A 17,298-nucleotide genomic window follows, 5' to 3' on the forward strand; every position below is an offset into this window, starting at 1 on the left:
TTGCCTTTCAACTATATGCAAACAGGCATTCTTGGGGCTAGCTGCCAGAAAAACCATTTAAACTAATACATATTTAATGTGTACACACTGTCTTAAAGGAAAGATGTTTTAAAATAGAAAACAGTTTTCTTTGTCCGATAAAAGACAGAAAACAAAATTCTGGATTTAAGAGATACGTCCCTGTCTGAGAAAACAAAATTCTGGATTGAAGAGACACGTCCCTGCCTGACCCCAGTCTTTTTTCACTTCTCAGGCTCCTCTTTGCACACCATCTGATCAGGGGCGTAAATTAGCAACTGTATCAAATCTTTGCATGGCTGCCAGCCTTCTCGTGATTGGTGCACCAGTCTTCATTTGAGCTACTGTTAGTGCTTTCTTCTACCTTAGGTCAACAGTTAAGTGAAAGGATGTTTGATCTGAAGTGAACATAGCTTTGAATGGAGTTTGGCTTCTATCAAGAATTTTTGTACCGTTACACAGAGATTTCCAGAATCAGAGAGATTATTTTCAGTCAGGCATTGATTCTGAGTAGAAAGTAATTTTTTTTCCCCCTGTCAATTATATGCTGTCAGATAGCATCATGTCTGGAGTGTAAATAAACTAACTCACCAGGCTAAGGACTGCTGCCCATTGCTAGAGTGGAGTGGCTCTCTCAAGATTTCCCCTCACAACGACACACAACTCAGAGTGAAGACCCTGGAGGCTGGTGCAGGAGACTCACTAAACAGGAAGTTCATAGAGGAACCAGCATGATGCTTCTGAACACAATGCCCAACTTTAACAGTGCTCCTTAGATGGAAGTGAGGATTTACGCAGGGATCCATGTCCTCTTGCTTAGATCGCTGCACACTTACTATATGTGACTATGTAATGTGAATACAGAAATGCCCGCTTGCTGTAAATAGACATTATCCTCATAGTTATAGTTTTGAAGAAAAAAAAAAAGTGGCTGAAGTTGACAGAGCTCATCTACTAGAATAGTTTAAAAAAAATCAGACAAGTGCCAATTCTGCTTGGGAAAACTTGTTTATAGCTTAGTGGAGTTCACATGACAGCTTTCGAGTCTTTAAAAATAACAAAAGATCTCACTGACAGTGTTTTATATTTTAATCCTTATTTGCTCACCAAAGGCCTGTACACTTTTCTGTCTATGTTGAGGAGCTAACTTTAAACTCACAGGAGTGCACTCTCTTGCAGTGTATGGAATGGAGGTTTGCTAAGGAATTGGTGGCATGAGACAGACCCATTTGGTGAAAAAGCATTTTCAATGCCAAATTTGGTGTCAAAATAATTTAAAAGTTTGATATGGGGCCCAGAGAGATGGTTAAGCAGTAATAGTACTGGGCGCTTTTCCAGAGGACTTGGTTCATTTCCCAGTACCCATGGCTGTTCACACCATCTGACTTCAGTTCCTGGAGATCCTGTGTCATCTTCTAGCCTTTATAAGCACACACAAGGTACACAGGCATATATCCAGGCAAAACAAAAGACAATTGTGTGTGTGTGTGTATACACACACACACACACACACACACACACACACACACACACATCAAAGTTTGTTGTAGAATAGATTTTGAAATCCACATGAATCTTCTAAATGAAAAAGACCTCTGCCTATGGCCACCTCCTTTGGGCACTGCCATTAGACTGCTAAGGTGTATATGGCTCTTTTCACTAACTTGAGAGATACTGGGGGTAATGTTTAAGAGTCCTGTGTTGTGGTTTTAAAATAAATATTAAGCCAGGGGTGTGACTTTAGTCCTAACACTTGGAAGGCAGAGGCAGGAGGATCTCTGTGAGTTCTAGACCAACCTGGTCAATATTAAGTTCCTGGACAGCCAGTGCTACATAGAGAGAAAGAAAGAAAGAAAGAAAGAAAGAAAGAAAGAAAGAAAGAAAGAAAGAAAGAAAGAAAGAAAGAGAGAGAAAGAAAGAGAGAAAGAAAGAAAGAAAGAAAGAAAGAAAGAAAAAGAAAGAAAGAGAAATAGATAGTACTTCTTTATTGCTCACACATATAAAGGAGAGAATAAAAGGATCAGGCTTAGACACAAACACCCACCTTGTTGGCAAAACACTTCTCGATTTCAAAATTCTGAGCATCAGCGACAAGTTCTTCATTAGGTAAAATAGCATAAATGAGCAGCTGAGCCTCGGGAGCCATGCCTGGCTCCACTTGAATTGGGAGGGAAAAGACTCCTTTCACTGGAAAATAAAGAAGATTCAGGATTGTGGATTTGGAGTGGATTCTTAATTTCATATCATAACAGTTTTTAGAATATTTTAAGAATTCATATTTGTATTACATAAAAAAGACTTGTACCTTTATCACTGTGCATGCAGTGGTGCTTCATAAATGCATGCTGAATGAATGACATTTTAAAATTTTTAAATATTTATTTATTTTATTTATGAGTGTTCTATCTGCATGTAGGCTTGCATACCAGAAGAAGGCAGCACATGCCAGTGTAGATGGTTGTAAGTCACCATGTGGTTGCTGGGAATTGAACTCAGGACCTCTGGAAGAGCAGTCGGTGTTCTTACCTCTGAGCCATCTTGCCAGCCCCCACCCCCTTATAAATTTCAAGCACACTGATAACACAACTCTAGTGAGAATGCAGAGGCTGAAGAGATGCTATGGACCTGAGGACCCCATGGTGAGCCTGCCTTTGGAGAAGGGGATACTGCATTTTTATTAGACTGGTAGAACCGTGATGGTAAAAGTCTCCTAGGAAGAATGCTGAGTGAGAGTCCTAGGGTAGTAGACATCTTAGAGAAGACTTAACAGGGTATAAACAGACAGGAAAAACACAGAGATGAGAAGTAATGTCAGCTGTTTGGCAATTCAAGATGGCGGGTTAGAGGCAGCCAACAGCCACTACTCTTCATGAGGAAAGTCAAATCAACTAGAGAGCAGTTCCTTTCAGAGGTGGGTGACTGTGGGAACATGCTAAACTCAGAAGGGAAAACACTACCTACTCAGTGGGGGTTATCTTCTGCAGCTATTCATGGAACAGAGCATTGAGATACAGAATATATATATATGTATATATATATACATATATATATATACACATGTATAAAATGAGAAAAGGAAAAAAGAAGAACAAATAACTAAATCAGAAAATGGGCGAGTGACGTGTATAAGGTGTATAAGACGTGGAGAAGCTCATAGTCGGTGAACATGAACAGCATTCAGTGTCTGTAGCCACCAGGGAAATGCAAATCATATTTACACTGACAGCTCAAATGCTAGAGAAGCTATGGAGAAGTACTGTTAATGTAGATGCTGAGGAGTCGGGCGTGGTGGCGCAAGCCTTTAATCCCAGCACTTGGGAGGCAGAGGCAGGCGGATTTCTGAGTTCAAGGCCAGCCTGGTCTACAGAGTGAGTTCCAGGACAGCCAGGACTACACAGAGAAACCCTGTCTCGAAAAACCAAAAAAAAAAAAAAAAAAAAAATGTAGATGCTGAGAATGTAAATTAGTGCAGTCACTGAGGTAAACAACATGGAGAATTCCAAACAAGCTAAAAATAGTATTAACCTATGCACCACACCAGCTATGCCACTCTGGAGAGTTTATCAGAAGGACATGAAATAAGACACAGAGATAGCCATGCTTACTGTAGCTCTGCTCGTGACTACCAATATATGTAGTCAACTTAAGCATCCATCACCACGTGAGTGGGCAAGAAAAGATGGTGCGTATGGACAATGGAATATTATTCAGTCATAAAGAAGAATGAAATCATGTCATCTTCAGGAAAATGGGAGGGACTGGGGGACATTATGTTAAACAAAACAAGCCAGAAAAAAAGATTAGCATTGTATGATTTCTCTTATAGGAGGAAAAATAATGACCCGAATCTACTAGAAGAGTCCAGGAAAGGGAAGGGGTTGGGGAAGAGGATGAGCAAGATAATGGACATCTCCAATGCATGGAGACGTCACCGTGGAACCCATTAACCTGCATGACTAATAAGTATTGATAATTATAATAATTAAAAAACAAAAAAACTGCAGCCAGTGAGGGCTGTGGAGGAGGGGGATTCTTATCCCACAAGGACAGAAGATCTCGCTGAACTGCGTACTGAAGCTCTGTGGGAAGCAAAAGTAAAGAAGGGTTGGAGAAGATTAAAGAGAAGCATTGGTGTCCAGCCTGGTTCTTCCTGCTATGTGGAGTAAGATTTGGTAGGAGTGAAAACCGAGGCTCCTTCACCACGAAGCAAGAAGGATTCTTTGAGAAAAAATAATTTCAGAAAACTCCCATTATGCAGCTTCTAAGGGACACAGAGCACTTCTTGGTCGAGAGAGAGAGAGAGAGAGAGAGAGAGAGAGAGAGAGAGACTCCTCCAGCTAACAGCATCGAAAAGTCAAAGTGCCACCATGCGCAGCCACAAAGCTTTCTCTTCAAGTCTGTTTGAAGAGGCTCTGTGTATGACGCACAGATCTCCCCTTCACCTCAGCAAAGGCCAAATCAGCAGGTGAAATTATCTGGGAAACATCGACAGAGAAACTTTTGTCTAGTAGGATATATAAAATCTTTGTGGCATGCAGGTAGATGACACGATTCCTGAGTAATTTATCCTAAAAGAGACATTGTCTTTTTAAATGGACAGAGAGGGTAGAAAAAGAGAGACTGTTTGATCCCTCTAAGAACCGGACACAAAACCAGCTGCATGCACATGCAATGCTTTGTGGGAAGGGAAGGGGGTTGCAAGTGGTGTTGAGTTAGGAGGACAGAGACTCCAACCAGAGAGGACGGATGGTCCGTGTTGCAATCTGGGGCTGTTTGTCTGCGTGGATTTCATCTCTCTCACCGCGGCATCGATTGTATGCAAGGCCTCGCTGCCTAATCTATATGATTTTAACTTATTTATTTTGGGACTGTTTTTCAGCATATGATATATAAGATTTGGGGGCTTGAGGAAAGACTGTGATAGACTGAGGTGTTTGTTGATGAGAGACTGAATTTGACTTGTTGGATGGGCCCATGGATTTTGAAATGCTCGTGGTAAGCAGAATTCTAATCCTGGATACCTAGACCTGGAAATCATTAAGTGTGTTATTTTATATGGCAATAAAGCCTTTGCAGATGTTAAACCAGGACCATGAGATGTGAAAATTGTTTTGAGCTACCCAGGTGGTGTCAATGTCATTCTAAGGATGGTTATAAAAGGGAGACAGGCAGGTGAGGTTTGAAGATGGAGTGCTGCGTGCTAGCTTTGAAGGTTAAAGGAAGGGAGTGGCAGAGGTGTTTAGGCAAAGCAAGAACATTGGGTCTTCTCTGGAGTTCAAGATCTAAGGTAGTCCTGCCAAGAAACCTGTGTTGTTATGTGCCCGGAAATGTGTACTAACCCATCAGGGCAGCAATAGGGATCCAACACACAAATTCATGAAGAAAAATGGCTTCCATCATTTTTTTTTACATTTTTGATTTTTTCTTTTTGAAAATAATTATGAAATTAGTATACTTTACTTCAGAAATAAAACCCTAAAATCCAGAAATGTTCTGACAGCTTCCTCACTGGACAACAGAGGGCTGCCATGCACTCCCACTTTGCTCAGATGTTGAGGTTTGACAAGATGAGAATACATTAAAAAGAAAGAAAGAAAGAAAGAAAGAAAGAAAGAAAGAAAGAAAGAAAGAATGAAAAGCAAGAGATGCTTACTGTTTCCTTGTTCAAGCGACAACACATGGCTTCCTAAGTTGAAGATGCTTCCCCTTGCTTTGATCTGAAGACAGAAGGAAATACACCCATTAGCATTGTGAGGTCTGTCTGCCCAGACAGGTTAAGGTATGTCTGTTAGCATACTCATGATATATAAATAGCTCTCATGCTGCTCCAACTCAGAAGTAATTTTTATTACCATATTTCCTTTCCATCATTTTCATATGTGTGTGTGTTTCAAATAACAAGTACATAATGAACACAACATGGTACTCACTCACTGATAAGTGGATATTAGCCCAAAAGCTCGGAATACCCAAGATACAATTCCCAGCCCACAAGAAGGAAGACTAAAGTGTGGGTGCTCCTGTCCTTCTTAGAAGGGGGAACAAAATACTCACAGGAGTAAATAGGGAGATAAAGTGTGGAACAGAGACTGAAGAAAAGGCCATCCAGAGACTGCCCCACCTGGGGATCCATCCCATATACAGACACCAAACCCAGACACTATTGTGGATGCCAAGAAGTGCATGCTGATTGGAGCCTGATATAGCAGTATCCTGAGAGACTCTGCCAGAGCCTGACAAATGCAGACATGGATGCTTGCAGTCATCCATTGGACTGAGCACAGGGTTTCCAATGGAGCAGTTAGAGAAAAGACTGAAGGAGCTGAACGGGTTTGCAACCCATAGGAAGAACAACAATATCGAGCAACCAGACCCTTCCCACCACAGCTCCCAGGTACTAAACCACCATGGAAGGACCCATGGCTTCAGCCGCATATACAGTAGAGAATGGCCTTGTTGGACATCAATGGGAGGAGAGGCCCTTGGTCCTGGGAAGGCTCAGTGCCCAGTGTAGGAAAATGCCAGGGTGGGGAGGCAGGAGTGGGTGGGTGGGTGGGTGAGAGGTGGAGCACCCTCATAGAAGCAGGGAGAGGGAGGATGGGATAGGGAGTTTCCGAAGTGGAAACAGGGAAACAAGATAACATTTGAATTGTAAATAAATAAAATATCCAATGAAAAATAGCAAGTATATAATTTTATGTTTTATTTTCTTTAGTATTTGTATTCCTAGTAGTGTATGAAAAGTACATACACACATATTTTTAGCACCTGTATGTGAAATATACTGTGGAGACAAATGTATAATACAAGTATCTTCTATTGTTACTTAATTTTTTAAAAAAATTTTATTTATTTATGTATGAATGCACACCAGAAGAGGGCATTAGATTGCATTACAGATGGTTGTGAGCCACCATGTAGTTGCAGGGAATTGAACTCAGGACCTCTGGAAGAACATCCAGTGCTCTTAACCACTGAGCCATCTCTCCAGCCCCTGGTTACTTTTATTTAAAAATAAACAAAATGTATTTCTCATTCTCTGTGTGGCCAACTCTGAGATGAGGTAATTTGAACAATTCACTTTGTTTAATAATTGCATTGATTATTGTCTCAAGTACTTAGGTAAGATAACTGATACTTGTTTTTGAGGTAGAAGCCTAGTAAATTATCCAAGGTCTTAAGACTATGAAGAGATGAAATGGAAACTATAACTATTGTAAATGTGGTACTTTTTTTAAAATATAGAAATAAAGAAATGTTATTTAGAGCCAATATTTCAGTAGTGAACAAGACAAACTGAATTAAAGCATGAATAATTTCATAGGAAGCAGTTTGTCTTCCAGTATATAAAATAAAAACCTAAATATTAACACTAATGTTCTATAAAACTCATTATTTTGAGAGGAACCTAGGAAATTTGGAGTCTATACAATTAAAAAGAGATGCAGTGACTTTCATTCTTACCAGATAGTAAAAGGTTAAGTCTTTTTCATTCTTCATGATATCTTCATTCAAGAGGTAGTGTATCCGAATCTCCTGAGTTTGCCCACAGGCCAAAGTACCAAAAACAAGTTCAAGTTGAATATAACTCTGGCTTGGAGAAAAGACTAGAGTTGCAGAATGGTCTGCCTGTGTGTGAAATTCATCAAGCCACCAGTTATCATAGCAGACATGGTTCTGCTTGTAGGTGACCTAATAGGAAAATGAACAAGACATTTGTATTTAGTGTTTGTCTGTTTATCATCTATCCATCCATCCATCCATCCATCCATCCATCCATCCATCCATCCATCCATCCATCCATCCATCCATTCACCCACCTACCCACTCACCCTATCTATCTATCTATCTATCTATCTATCTATCTATCTATCTATCTATCTATCTATCTATCTATCTATCACCTATCTATCCATCTCTCTATCCATTGATCACTTACTTATATATCTTTTTGTAAAAAGGTTTTTTTCTTAAATTTATACCCACTTTCCTACCTTCCTATTAAGATTACTTAAACTTTTGTATCTCAGGGTGGCTTTAAAACTCACAGTCTTCTTGCTTCTGCATCCTGAGTGCTGGGATTAAGAAATGCTCACTACACTTGCAAAGCCCATGTACACGTTTTCTGTACACGTTTTCTGTTCAGAGTTATTTCATTAATTGCACATATGAGCAATTATTTTACTTACCATATTTCACACACATTTTTTTTTAAACCGAGTTCCCCATGAATCTTTTTTATCCTAATACTGATCCCAGAGTGTCTCTTCTTCCAGAGTTTCTCTCCTATTGTGCCTTTTTTTGGGTGTGTGACCCATTGCATTTAAAATTAGGGTTGTCTCATGAGTATGTGTTGTGGGTCGTTTGATTGAGTGGGGGCAATGTACCCATGGCTACATCACTGAGGAACATGGCTTACCTCTCCCCTGACAGCTCAGTGTTTTGTAACTTGTGGGTTGCAACCCCTTTGGGAGGGAGGTGTCAAACAACTCTTCCACAGGGGTTTCATATCAGATAGCTGCCAGGGGTGGGGCCTTCTGAGTTCCTCTCTCTCTCTCTCTCCAGAGCTGAGGACCGAACCCAGGGCCTTGCAATTGCTAGGCAAGCGCTCTACCACTGAGCTAAATCCCCAACCCCACTTTCCCATCTCTTATGCTAGGTCCAGCCTTGTAGACAGGTCTTGTGTAGGTAGCTACTGCCCTATCTTTTTACGGCTTTATTGCATAAGATTATTTGACTGTTTGAGCACAAACAGCAATTGTATTATGATAAAAGAATTAGGTATAGTCTAACTGGTAATAGAACTATGAAAATACCAAAAACTCCCAGGCAATCCCAGGAGAATCTTTCCAGTGTCTCAGAAGGCAGAGCCTCCTGCAAGTGTCCCTGACACAGAACTTTCTGCCTTCCCTTCCCTGTTCCCACATTGCTCAGTTTGATTTATTTCCTGTCACATTTTCTTCTGCACCTGGAGTTCATGTACCTTCCCCTCACACATCCTGTGACCTAAGCCTTTTCAGTCGCGCATGCCCATTTCTACTTACCACAACTCTCAAAAACGGAGCTGTGAAGTTGGAAGTGTCAATGGAAATGTTAGCCAAGCCATGCTCATCCGTAGTAAAAATGGACAGGTACCCAAGTGGAGACACGACGGAAGTTATGTTTTTGTTGGGGATTGGTTTACCCTTCTCATCAACAAGAAGAACCTAGAAACAGGAAAGTGACAGCCAGTTACAAATGGCAGCTAGCCACTCCATTTTCTGTTCAGTTTACATCTTTGTCTCTTCAGGAAAGACCCTGTCCTTTCCTGAAGATCTTCACATCTGCAAATGAGACTTAGTTTGTGAGCTTTAAATTGTGATATTTCTTTTAAATATTTCCTGTGGTTCTGAAAACAGATGGTTTATTTTTATTTTCTTTTAAATGGTTTTATTTACATTTTATTTTACGTGTATGGGTGTTTGGTCTGCACGGATGTCTGTGCATCATGTGGGTGCCTGGTGCCGTTGGATTCAGAAGAGGGCATCAGATCCTCTGGAATTGGAATTTCACATGGTTGTGAGCTGCCATGTAGGTGCTGAGAACTGAACGTAGGTCTTCTGAAAGTTCAGTACTTAGCCACTAAGACATTTCCCCAGCTCCTTATTTTATTATTTTTAATTAAAAAAACATTAACACTGTACAATTTTAGAGTACAGTGTTACATGTTGATAATTGCATCTAATGTGGAATGAATACATCCAGTTAATGAACCTCTCCATTACAGCTTGTGCCTTTTTCAAAACAAATATTTTTAATGAAACAGGGTCTCGGCTGGTTAGCTTTATGTCAATGTGGCACAAGCTGGAGTCCTTTTAGAAGAGGAGAACACGAACTGAGATAATTTTCCCCACCAAATTGGTATGTGGTACATTTTCTTGACTGATGACATGGGAAGGCCTGGCCCATTGTGGGTGGCCCTACTCCCTGGGCAGGTGGTGCTGGGTTGCATGAAAAAGTAAACCATGAGGAGCAAGCAAGTTAGCAGCACACTTCCATGGCCTTTGCCTCAGTTCCTGCCTCCAGGTTCCTGCCTCGGGTTCCTGCTCTGACTTCCCCACATGGTGTGCTACCATCTCTGTTTCTATGTTCAACTTCTTGTGAACTCACATCTTACAGTTTTCTCGTGATCTTCTTTCTACCTGTGGTGACCTTGTCAAACTACAACATACTTATCAGTGTCTTTCCAACTTGATACGAAATACTAAAGTGAATGAAAAAAGTGTGAAAATCAAATTCAGATATAAAATTCAAAATATACATGAGGAAATTACCCATACATTTAGCCCAAAGATTATTTACTGTAAAAGCCAACTTGAAAAAAAAAAGCCTAAAACCTTAGCTATGCTATATAAATGTAAATGAGCAGTTTGCTTAATTGTATCATCTGTTCTACATCTATCAACATTACATTGTTTTAGTACTGAAAAAGAAGTCTAAATTTTTTTCAGTAATTACAATTTTTATCATCTAGGTGACATGTTATTGATACCACTTGGATGTTAATTGTCTTGCAAAGTCCCCAAAGTCTATGCCTCCACTGTAGTTAGTGATGTCACCACACACACAACTCATAATACATAGAGACTTCCAAGACTCCAGGCTAAAATAAACCTTTATAAATTAATGGCCTCATGTATCTTGTTATAGTAATGGAAAGCTGACTAATGCAATTACTTTTTAAAAAATTATTTCTAATTGCCTCAGAAAGGCTTTGTTTACAAAGAGGAAATCAAAGAGAATACAGCCAAACACCAGTACATATATAAAATACAGAGGCATGGAAGGGAATTGATTAAAAACGTGCTTTGTTTTTCAACATTTCACTATACTTGATAAATGCAAATTTTGCTACAATTTCTTTTTCTAAATAATTGTTGTAATATATTTTGACTTGGCAATTAAATTCTTTTTTTTTTTTTTCAAAAGATCTCATGCCTGGGGGTTGGGAAAATGGGTCAGTGGGTCAAATGCGTCTTGTGCTGCATGAGGGTTCAATTTCCAGCACTACATAAATGCTGGTGGGTGTGGCAGCTTGCCTATGGTTCCACAGCTTGGAATGTAAAGATGGGGATGTTTAGAGCAAGCTGGCTAGCTAAACTAGCCAGAATTGTCAAGCTCCAAGTTCAAGTGAGAGATCCTGCCTCAATGAATAAGGTAGAGAATGCCTGAGGAGAACCCCTGACACCAACCTTGAGCCTCCCTTCATACATGCACATGACATGCACACATGTACATGTGTGCCCATGCTCATGTCAAGATGTATACATGTATATATGTACACACCCCCCCACAAGAATATTTCATGTCCCTAAGTATGATTACAGGGGAAAATATTTTACCTGTCCAGAGAAAGGTAGCCCAGGCCTGTAATTTGTATTTACTTTAGTAAATTTCAGTTTGCTTAAGGCATTTGCTATTTCACATGATCCAATACCAGTTAGTTCTATTCCTGAAAAACAAAACAAAACAAAACAAAACACCACGAATTCAGTATTGTGGATTCAAAACTTACTTTCTACTTCCACCTCAGCTCTCCTCTGTTACTATAGGATGCTACAATAATCTGTGAATACTTTATGAGGTATCATATCCAACACATATTTAATTTTTCCTGTATATCTTTTGTTAGCATTATTTTAAAGTATCTGTTCGTTTAGGTCATTATCACATACATCTGAAGCTAGCCATGCTGTTCAGAATTCTCCATCCTGAGAATGAGTGTGCTTGCCTGCTTTTCTCAGCCCATCACTCATCTTTCCACGCATCACGCTCCCTCCACAAAGCACATCAGGTGCAAGCTTAAGAATCGCTCTTCTGCCTCTGCATTAGAATTAATTACTTCCCTTTACAACCACTCTCTTCTTACATCTTATATTTCTTACGGAAAATTTATCACAGTTACACACATACACACAAACACACCCACACACCTTCTGTTGTTAAATATTTTATTTCTTGACGTTGGCAACCTGCCACTTTCACAAGATGCAGACACCATAAAGTATTCAAAATGGAATGGAAGTTTGATAAGTTTCTGCTTGATTGACATTTATTTAAAAAAAACAAACAAGCCAATACAAACCTGTTCCTTCCTCTTTGATTTTGGCTTCCACCTCTATCTTCATGTCGTGGCCTTTTTGTCTGAGCTGGAATACTTTGGTTTTTACAACTTGTCTGAAACATCCTTTATCATCTGCCTGAAGAGAAGGGGAGAGTTCCCGAGTTCTTTGATTTGCCATGAAAATGTTGGTTATAAGTTTACAAAAAGGTTTTAAACGTTCAGGTACCTTTGTTTGTTTTATTCTTCCTGGCTCCAAGGCTGACCCTGTTACTTTGTTAATCTCTGGATTATTCACAGCCAACCCTCGCCTTCCCTCTCTTCGGAAAATGGATACTATGTGCATTATGTCAGTTATCCTAGAGTTTCCAAGGGTGCCATCATATATTGTAATTACAGATCTTTGCAGGTGTTACTCCTCAGGTGATAACATTCCCTCCATTCTATCCACTCAACTTGGGCATAAGAGGCTTCTATAATCACCTCGAACTAAATGTTGACTATTGGCCTTGTGCTCTCTTCTATATGAGATATTTAAACATATTGGTGTACATTCCTTGTATATGGTACTGGGATTCAGTACTTCAATGCATGAAAGTATATGGTTTACTTTAACACATTTCTTCCCTCTCTTCTTCTCATTCTGCTCCTTACCCCTAGTTCCTGTGTTCACCTAGGTCCATAGTTCTCAACCGGTGGGTCGTGACCCCTTTGGGGGTATGCGGAATGACCGTTATACAGGGGTCACCTAAGACCATTGGGAAACACAGGTATTTATATTACTATTCATAACAGTAGCAAAATTACAGTTATGAAGTAGCGACAAAAATAATTTTCTGGTTGGGGTCACCACAACACGAGGTACTGTAGGAATGGGTTGCGGTATTAAGAAGGTTGAGGACCACTAGCCTGTGTAGTTTTCTTTCTACTTTCTTTCCCATCATCTGTAAACACATGCATGATTTTATATATCTCTCTATAAAAGGTGGGAACGACAAACGAGAGCACAACGTGCGATGCTTGCTCTTCTGAGGTTGACTTGACTCACCACGGTTTTCTCTAGCTGTGTCCGTTTTCCTATACAGTCACACAGCCCACCTCTGTTCATGGCTAGAACATTTCCCTCTGAAGATCACACCATAGTTTCTTTATCCACTCCTCCACTGACAGACACTTCAGCTGGTTTATAACATAGCTGTTGAGAGCACTGCTGTAGTAACTGTGGATGTGCCGGCGTGGCGTGTTGACTCTGTGGTGTTTGAATCCTTTGGGCAAATACCCAGGTATTTCATATGATAGATCTATTTTTATTTTTTTGAACTTCCCTTCTGAGTTTCTTAGTGGCTGCAGTGGCTTACATCCCCACTGCACTTGGGTTCCGTTTTCTCTGTGTCCTTGCCAGCATTTGTCACTTTCTGTATTCTCTTGGTGTCTAAGACATTGGTATATGCATAGCCATTGGCTAGGCAAATCCTTATAGCAATCAGGTTTCTGAATTAAATGTGGTGACCTATGTCTTAATAAAGATTTGTTTCCTATTTGTACATACTTACATGCAAATATTCATTGCATAACAAATTTAATTATATCATAGTTCATGTTGACAAACATTTGTAATCCCAGCATTTGGGAGGTTGGAGCATGAGAATTATTTGAGGTCAGTTTGGAAAACATAGTTCATTTAAGGCTAGCCTGGGCTATAAAATTTGTCTCAGTGTGCGCGCATGCACACACACACACACACACACACACACACACACACACACACTTCCTCCAAACCCCATCATAATTAATGGATTTATAGACACCATGAGTCATTTTCTAAACAGCCAGAGTGTGAACTGATGTTATTTATCAGTGTTTGTCCCATTTATCCACACACCTTCCACTTTGGCCTCTGACTGATTGGCTCCCTGAAGCTTTGGTAACTTTTCTGCAGTTTCTATACAGAGCTGGCTCTAATAGCCATCCCTGCATTTTTTTACCTATCCTTCCTCTGAAATCAGAACGCATGCATACAACTTTAAGATTCTTTAATTTTATTTTATGTTTGTAGGTGTTTTGCCTGCGTGTGTGTCTATGTAGCACGTGCATGCAAACCCTACAGAGGCTAGAACACTCCTGGGACTGGAGTTACAGAAGGTTGTGTGTTGCCGTGTGTGTGTGTGTGTGTGTGTGTGTGTGTGTGTGTGTGTTGGGAATTGAACCTAGACCCTCAGCAGGAGCAACAAGTGTTCTTAGCTACTGAGACGTCTCTCCAGGGCCACTAGTTCTTTTTGAGCCTAGTTCTCATTCAGCCCACATCAGCTTCGACCTCATTCTACTGTGACAAAAGCCAGCTTTGAACACGACTTTATTCTTTTAGAACGTGGCATGTTGATGGCTGTTGGCAAGAAAATTACAAAATTTGCCAAATGGGCGCAGTTATAGATTCATAATCTCTGCCTTCATCTGGGCCCCTAATACCACCAACCATTCTCATATTTCTTCTCCCTACTCCTACATCTTGCTTGATGACATTTCAAGTGTTTGTCCTATTGCATTGCACTTAGCACTGCAGCTCATGCCAGAGTAAGAACTAGGGAGTGGCTACTACATACCTGTTGGCTGAATTCTTCACAGATACTCATTGAGTTTTGGTTATGGCAGGTGGAGCGGTATCGTGAATATTTTCTGCACACTCTCAATGTCACCAGACCGGGAACAGGCTTTCCATATGTGTATCTAGAACAGTAACATGATCGAATGTGAGTGTCACGGATGGTTTCTTTCCCTGACTGGACCCAGTCACACTGTTCAACCATATTTGTTTATCTCTCTAGTGTTTGCACTCCAGTAAGGCTCGTGATACCAGGCTTCATCCTAAGTGCAAATGAGAAATAATTTTAAGACAAAGTAGTCAGCGAACCTTTTGGAAAAATCTCTAAATGGAAAGATACGATTTAGTGTTCCCAAGGTTCCTTCCTTCCTTCTTTTTTTGCTTCTCTTTTCTTCCTTCCTTCCTTCCTTCCTTCCTTCCTTCCTTCCTTCCTTCCTTCCTTCCTTCCTCCCTCCCTCCCTCCCTCCCTCCCTCCCTCCCTCCCTCCCTCCCTCCCTTCCTTCCTTCCTTCTCTCTCTCTCTTTTTTTTAAGCTTTGGAGACAAGGTCTCAATATGTATTCTGGGCTGGCTTAGAACTTGCTATCTATACCAGGCTGATGTACATTCAGAGATCTGCTTGCCTCTGTCTCCTGATTACTGGGATTAAAGGTCACCACACCCAGCTCTTTCTCTCCTTTTAGTTGAGGTTCTGCTATAAGACTGTCCTGTTCACTGGAAAGATGGTAGACAAGAGAGCACTTGCTGCTCCTCCAGAGGACCCAGGTTCAATTCCCAGCACCCAACTGATGGTTCAGAATCATCTGCAACTTCCAAGGACTCTGATGCCCTTTTCTGGTCTCTGCAGGCACCAGGCATGCATGTGGGACACAGACACATGTGTGGGCACAACGCCCATACACATAAAATAAGAGTGCTTCCCGCTCTTCCAAACAACCTGAGTTTTGTTCCCAGCACCCGTGTCGGGTGGCTCACAGCTGCCTGCAATTCCAGTTTTAGTGCTTCAGTGCCTCTACTACCTCTAGGCTTCTTGGGCATCTGCTCATGTATGTAGCACATATGTATATACCCACAGAATTAGTTAAAAAATGATTGTCTCTGATGTCTCTACTACCTCTAGGCTTCTTGGGCATCTGCTCATGTATGTAGCACATATGTATATACCACAGAATTAGTTAAAAAATGATTGTCTCTGATGTCAGATTTAGTTATTTTAACTAAAAAAGAAAAAGATAAAGACTATATTTCTAGGTATTTTAAAATAATAAGTGAGAAATTGTTTGGGAAAGCAGTGGCTACAAAATAAAAATATGATTTGTAAATAATATCGTGGTGGCTCAGTCTGTTTCTGCTGAATATGGTGGAAGGGCACCAGGCAAGGGTGGGACTAGTTTCCTGTTCTAGAATGCCCTGTGACCCATGTTGTGGTACAGGGTTTGTGACTCTTGCCTTAGATTTGTAACTAGAATTTCTGAAGGTGGAACCAGGGATTCTAATTTTCATTAAGCTCCTCCTGTAGAGCCGATATAGGAATCTTCCCTTAGGCCAGTTGTGAGGTTGTTTCTTTAGCCTCATGGACATAGATTTCTGCTTGTACTCCCTGTCCAGCGCCTGTAAGTGCTGATATGGAATGCCTTACTAAATATTATTTAAAATACCATCTCAAATAGGATATGAAAACCAAAAATAAGATGAAAAAAGAAGTAACTCACACGCCACAAGCAGTTATAGGAAGTTCCTCTTCCAGGAAAGCCATAGTCTTCTGCATTTTTATTATCACCTCAAATTTGGGTAAAACTGTTTGGAATAGAGGAAAAAAGGAGGTGAGAGTAGGTAGGAGACCTCATAAATATTACCAGTGGACTTTATTAGAGGAATCTATGACATAGAATCACACAGAAGGAGCTCTAGTGTCAATACTAGGAAAGAGATATTGTCATTTATTACTGTGAGCTGTTTGTACATGCCACTTGGTGAAACCAGACTACATTTCCCAGACTCCTCTGATTTTGTGCGAGATTTCAAAGGCCGGTGAAACATCACTGAGTCTGAAGACCACTACAGTTAGTTGATGGAACAGTAGGGCCAGTGGGTTCAAGTTTGATGTTTTTCTCCCTCTCCCTCCCCCATCTCTCATTTTAACCAAATGCTAGCTCTTCCAACTGACTGACATCCTCAGCCCCATTATCAGACACGTGGTTATAGGTCCACTGAACTGAAGGGCTGCAGACTCATTCACTGACTCCCAGGAATCTTCCACTCTGGCTGAAGTTGCACACCCTCCTCTCTTATGCTCTGAGTAGCCCGTGCCCACTTCAGAACTTGCTAGTCATGTTCTGTGATTTGCCACTTCCTCCCGCTGAATCCTTCCTTTTCCAAATTCTCCCGTAGGTGTGAAAGGTATTTATCGTATTATGTGACTGCCATAGAAGCTCTGGGGAGCTTTGAGAATCATGTTTTATGATTGGTTTCCTGATGTCAACTTCTCCCATCTACATATGCACACACGGAGTGAGAACATACCACACCCCCAACATGCACACACACGCGTATACCACAGACAAATACGGAGAAGTAACCTTG

At 40.6% G+C, this 17,298-nt stretch overlaps 1 protein-coding gene across 1 annotated transcript in view; it reads right to left on the reverse strand.

The window, feature by feature from the left end:
* Positions 1-17,298, reverse strand: part of Pzp (PZP, alpha-2-macroglobulin like) — a 43,154-nt gene that overhangs the window by 21,107 nt on the left and 4,749 nt on the right. Inside the window, exons 7-14 of the mRNA NM_007376.4 lie at positions 16,428-16,512; positions 14,719-14,842; positions 12,143-12,257; positions 11,400-11,509; positions 9,063-9,224; positions 7,483-7,710; positions 5,672-5,735; positions 2,063-2,205 (exon numbers count right to left, since the gene is read on the reverse strand). Of these exons, the coding sequence (NP_031402.3) occupies positions 2,063-2,205; positions 5,672-5,735; positions 7,483-7,710; positions 9,063-9,224; positions 11,400-11,509; positions 12,143-12,257; positions 14,719-14,842; positions 16,428-16,512 (1,031 nt within the window). The remainder of the gene's footprint in view (positions 1-2,062; positions 2,206-5,671; positions 5,736-7,482; positions 7,711-9,062; positions 9,225-11,399; positions 11,510-12,142; positions 12,258-14,718; positions 14,843-16,427; positions 16,513-17,298) is intronic.

The sequence above is a fragment of the Mus musculus genome, chromosome 6 (assembly GCF_000001635.26).
Source record: "Mus musculus strain C57BL/6J chromosome 6, GRCm38.p6 C57BL/6J".
Taxonomy (NCBI): Eukaryota; Metazoa; Chordata; class Mammalia; order Rodentia; family Muridae; genus Mus; species Mus musculus.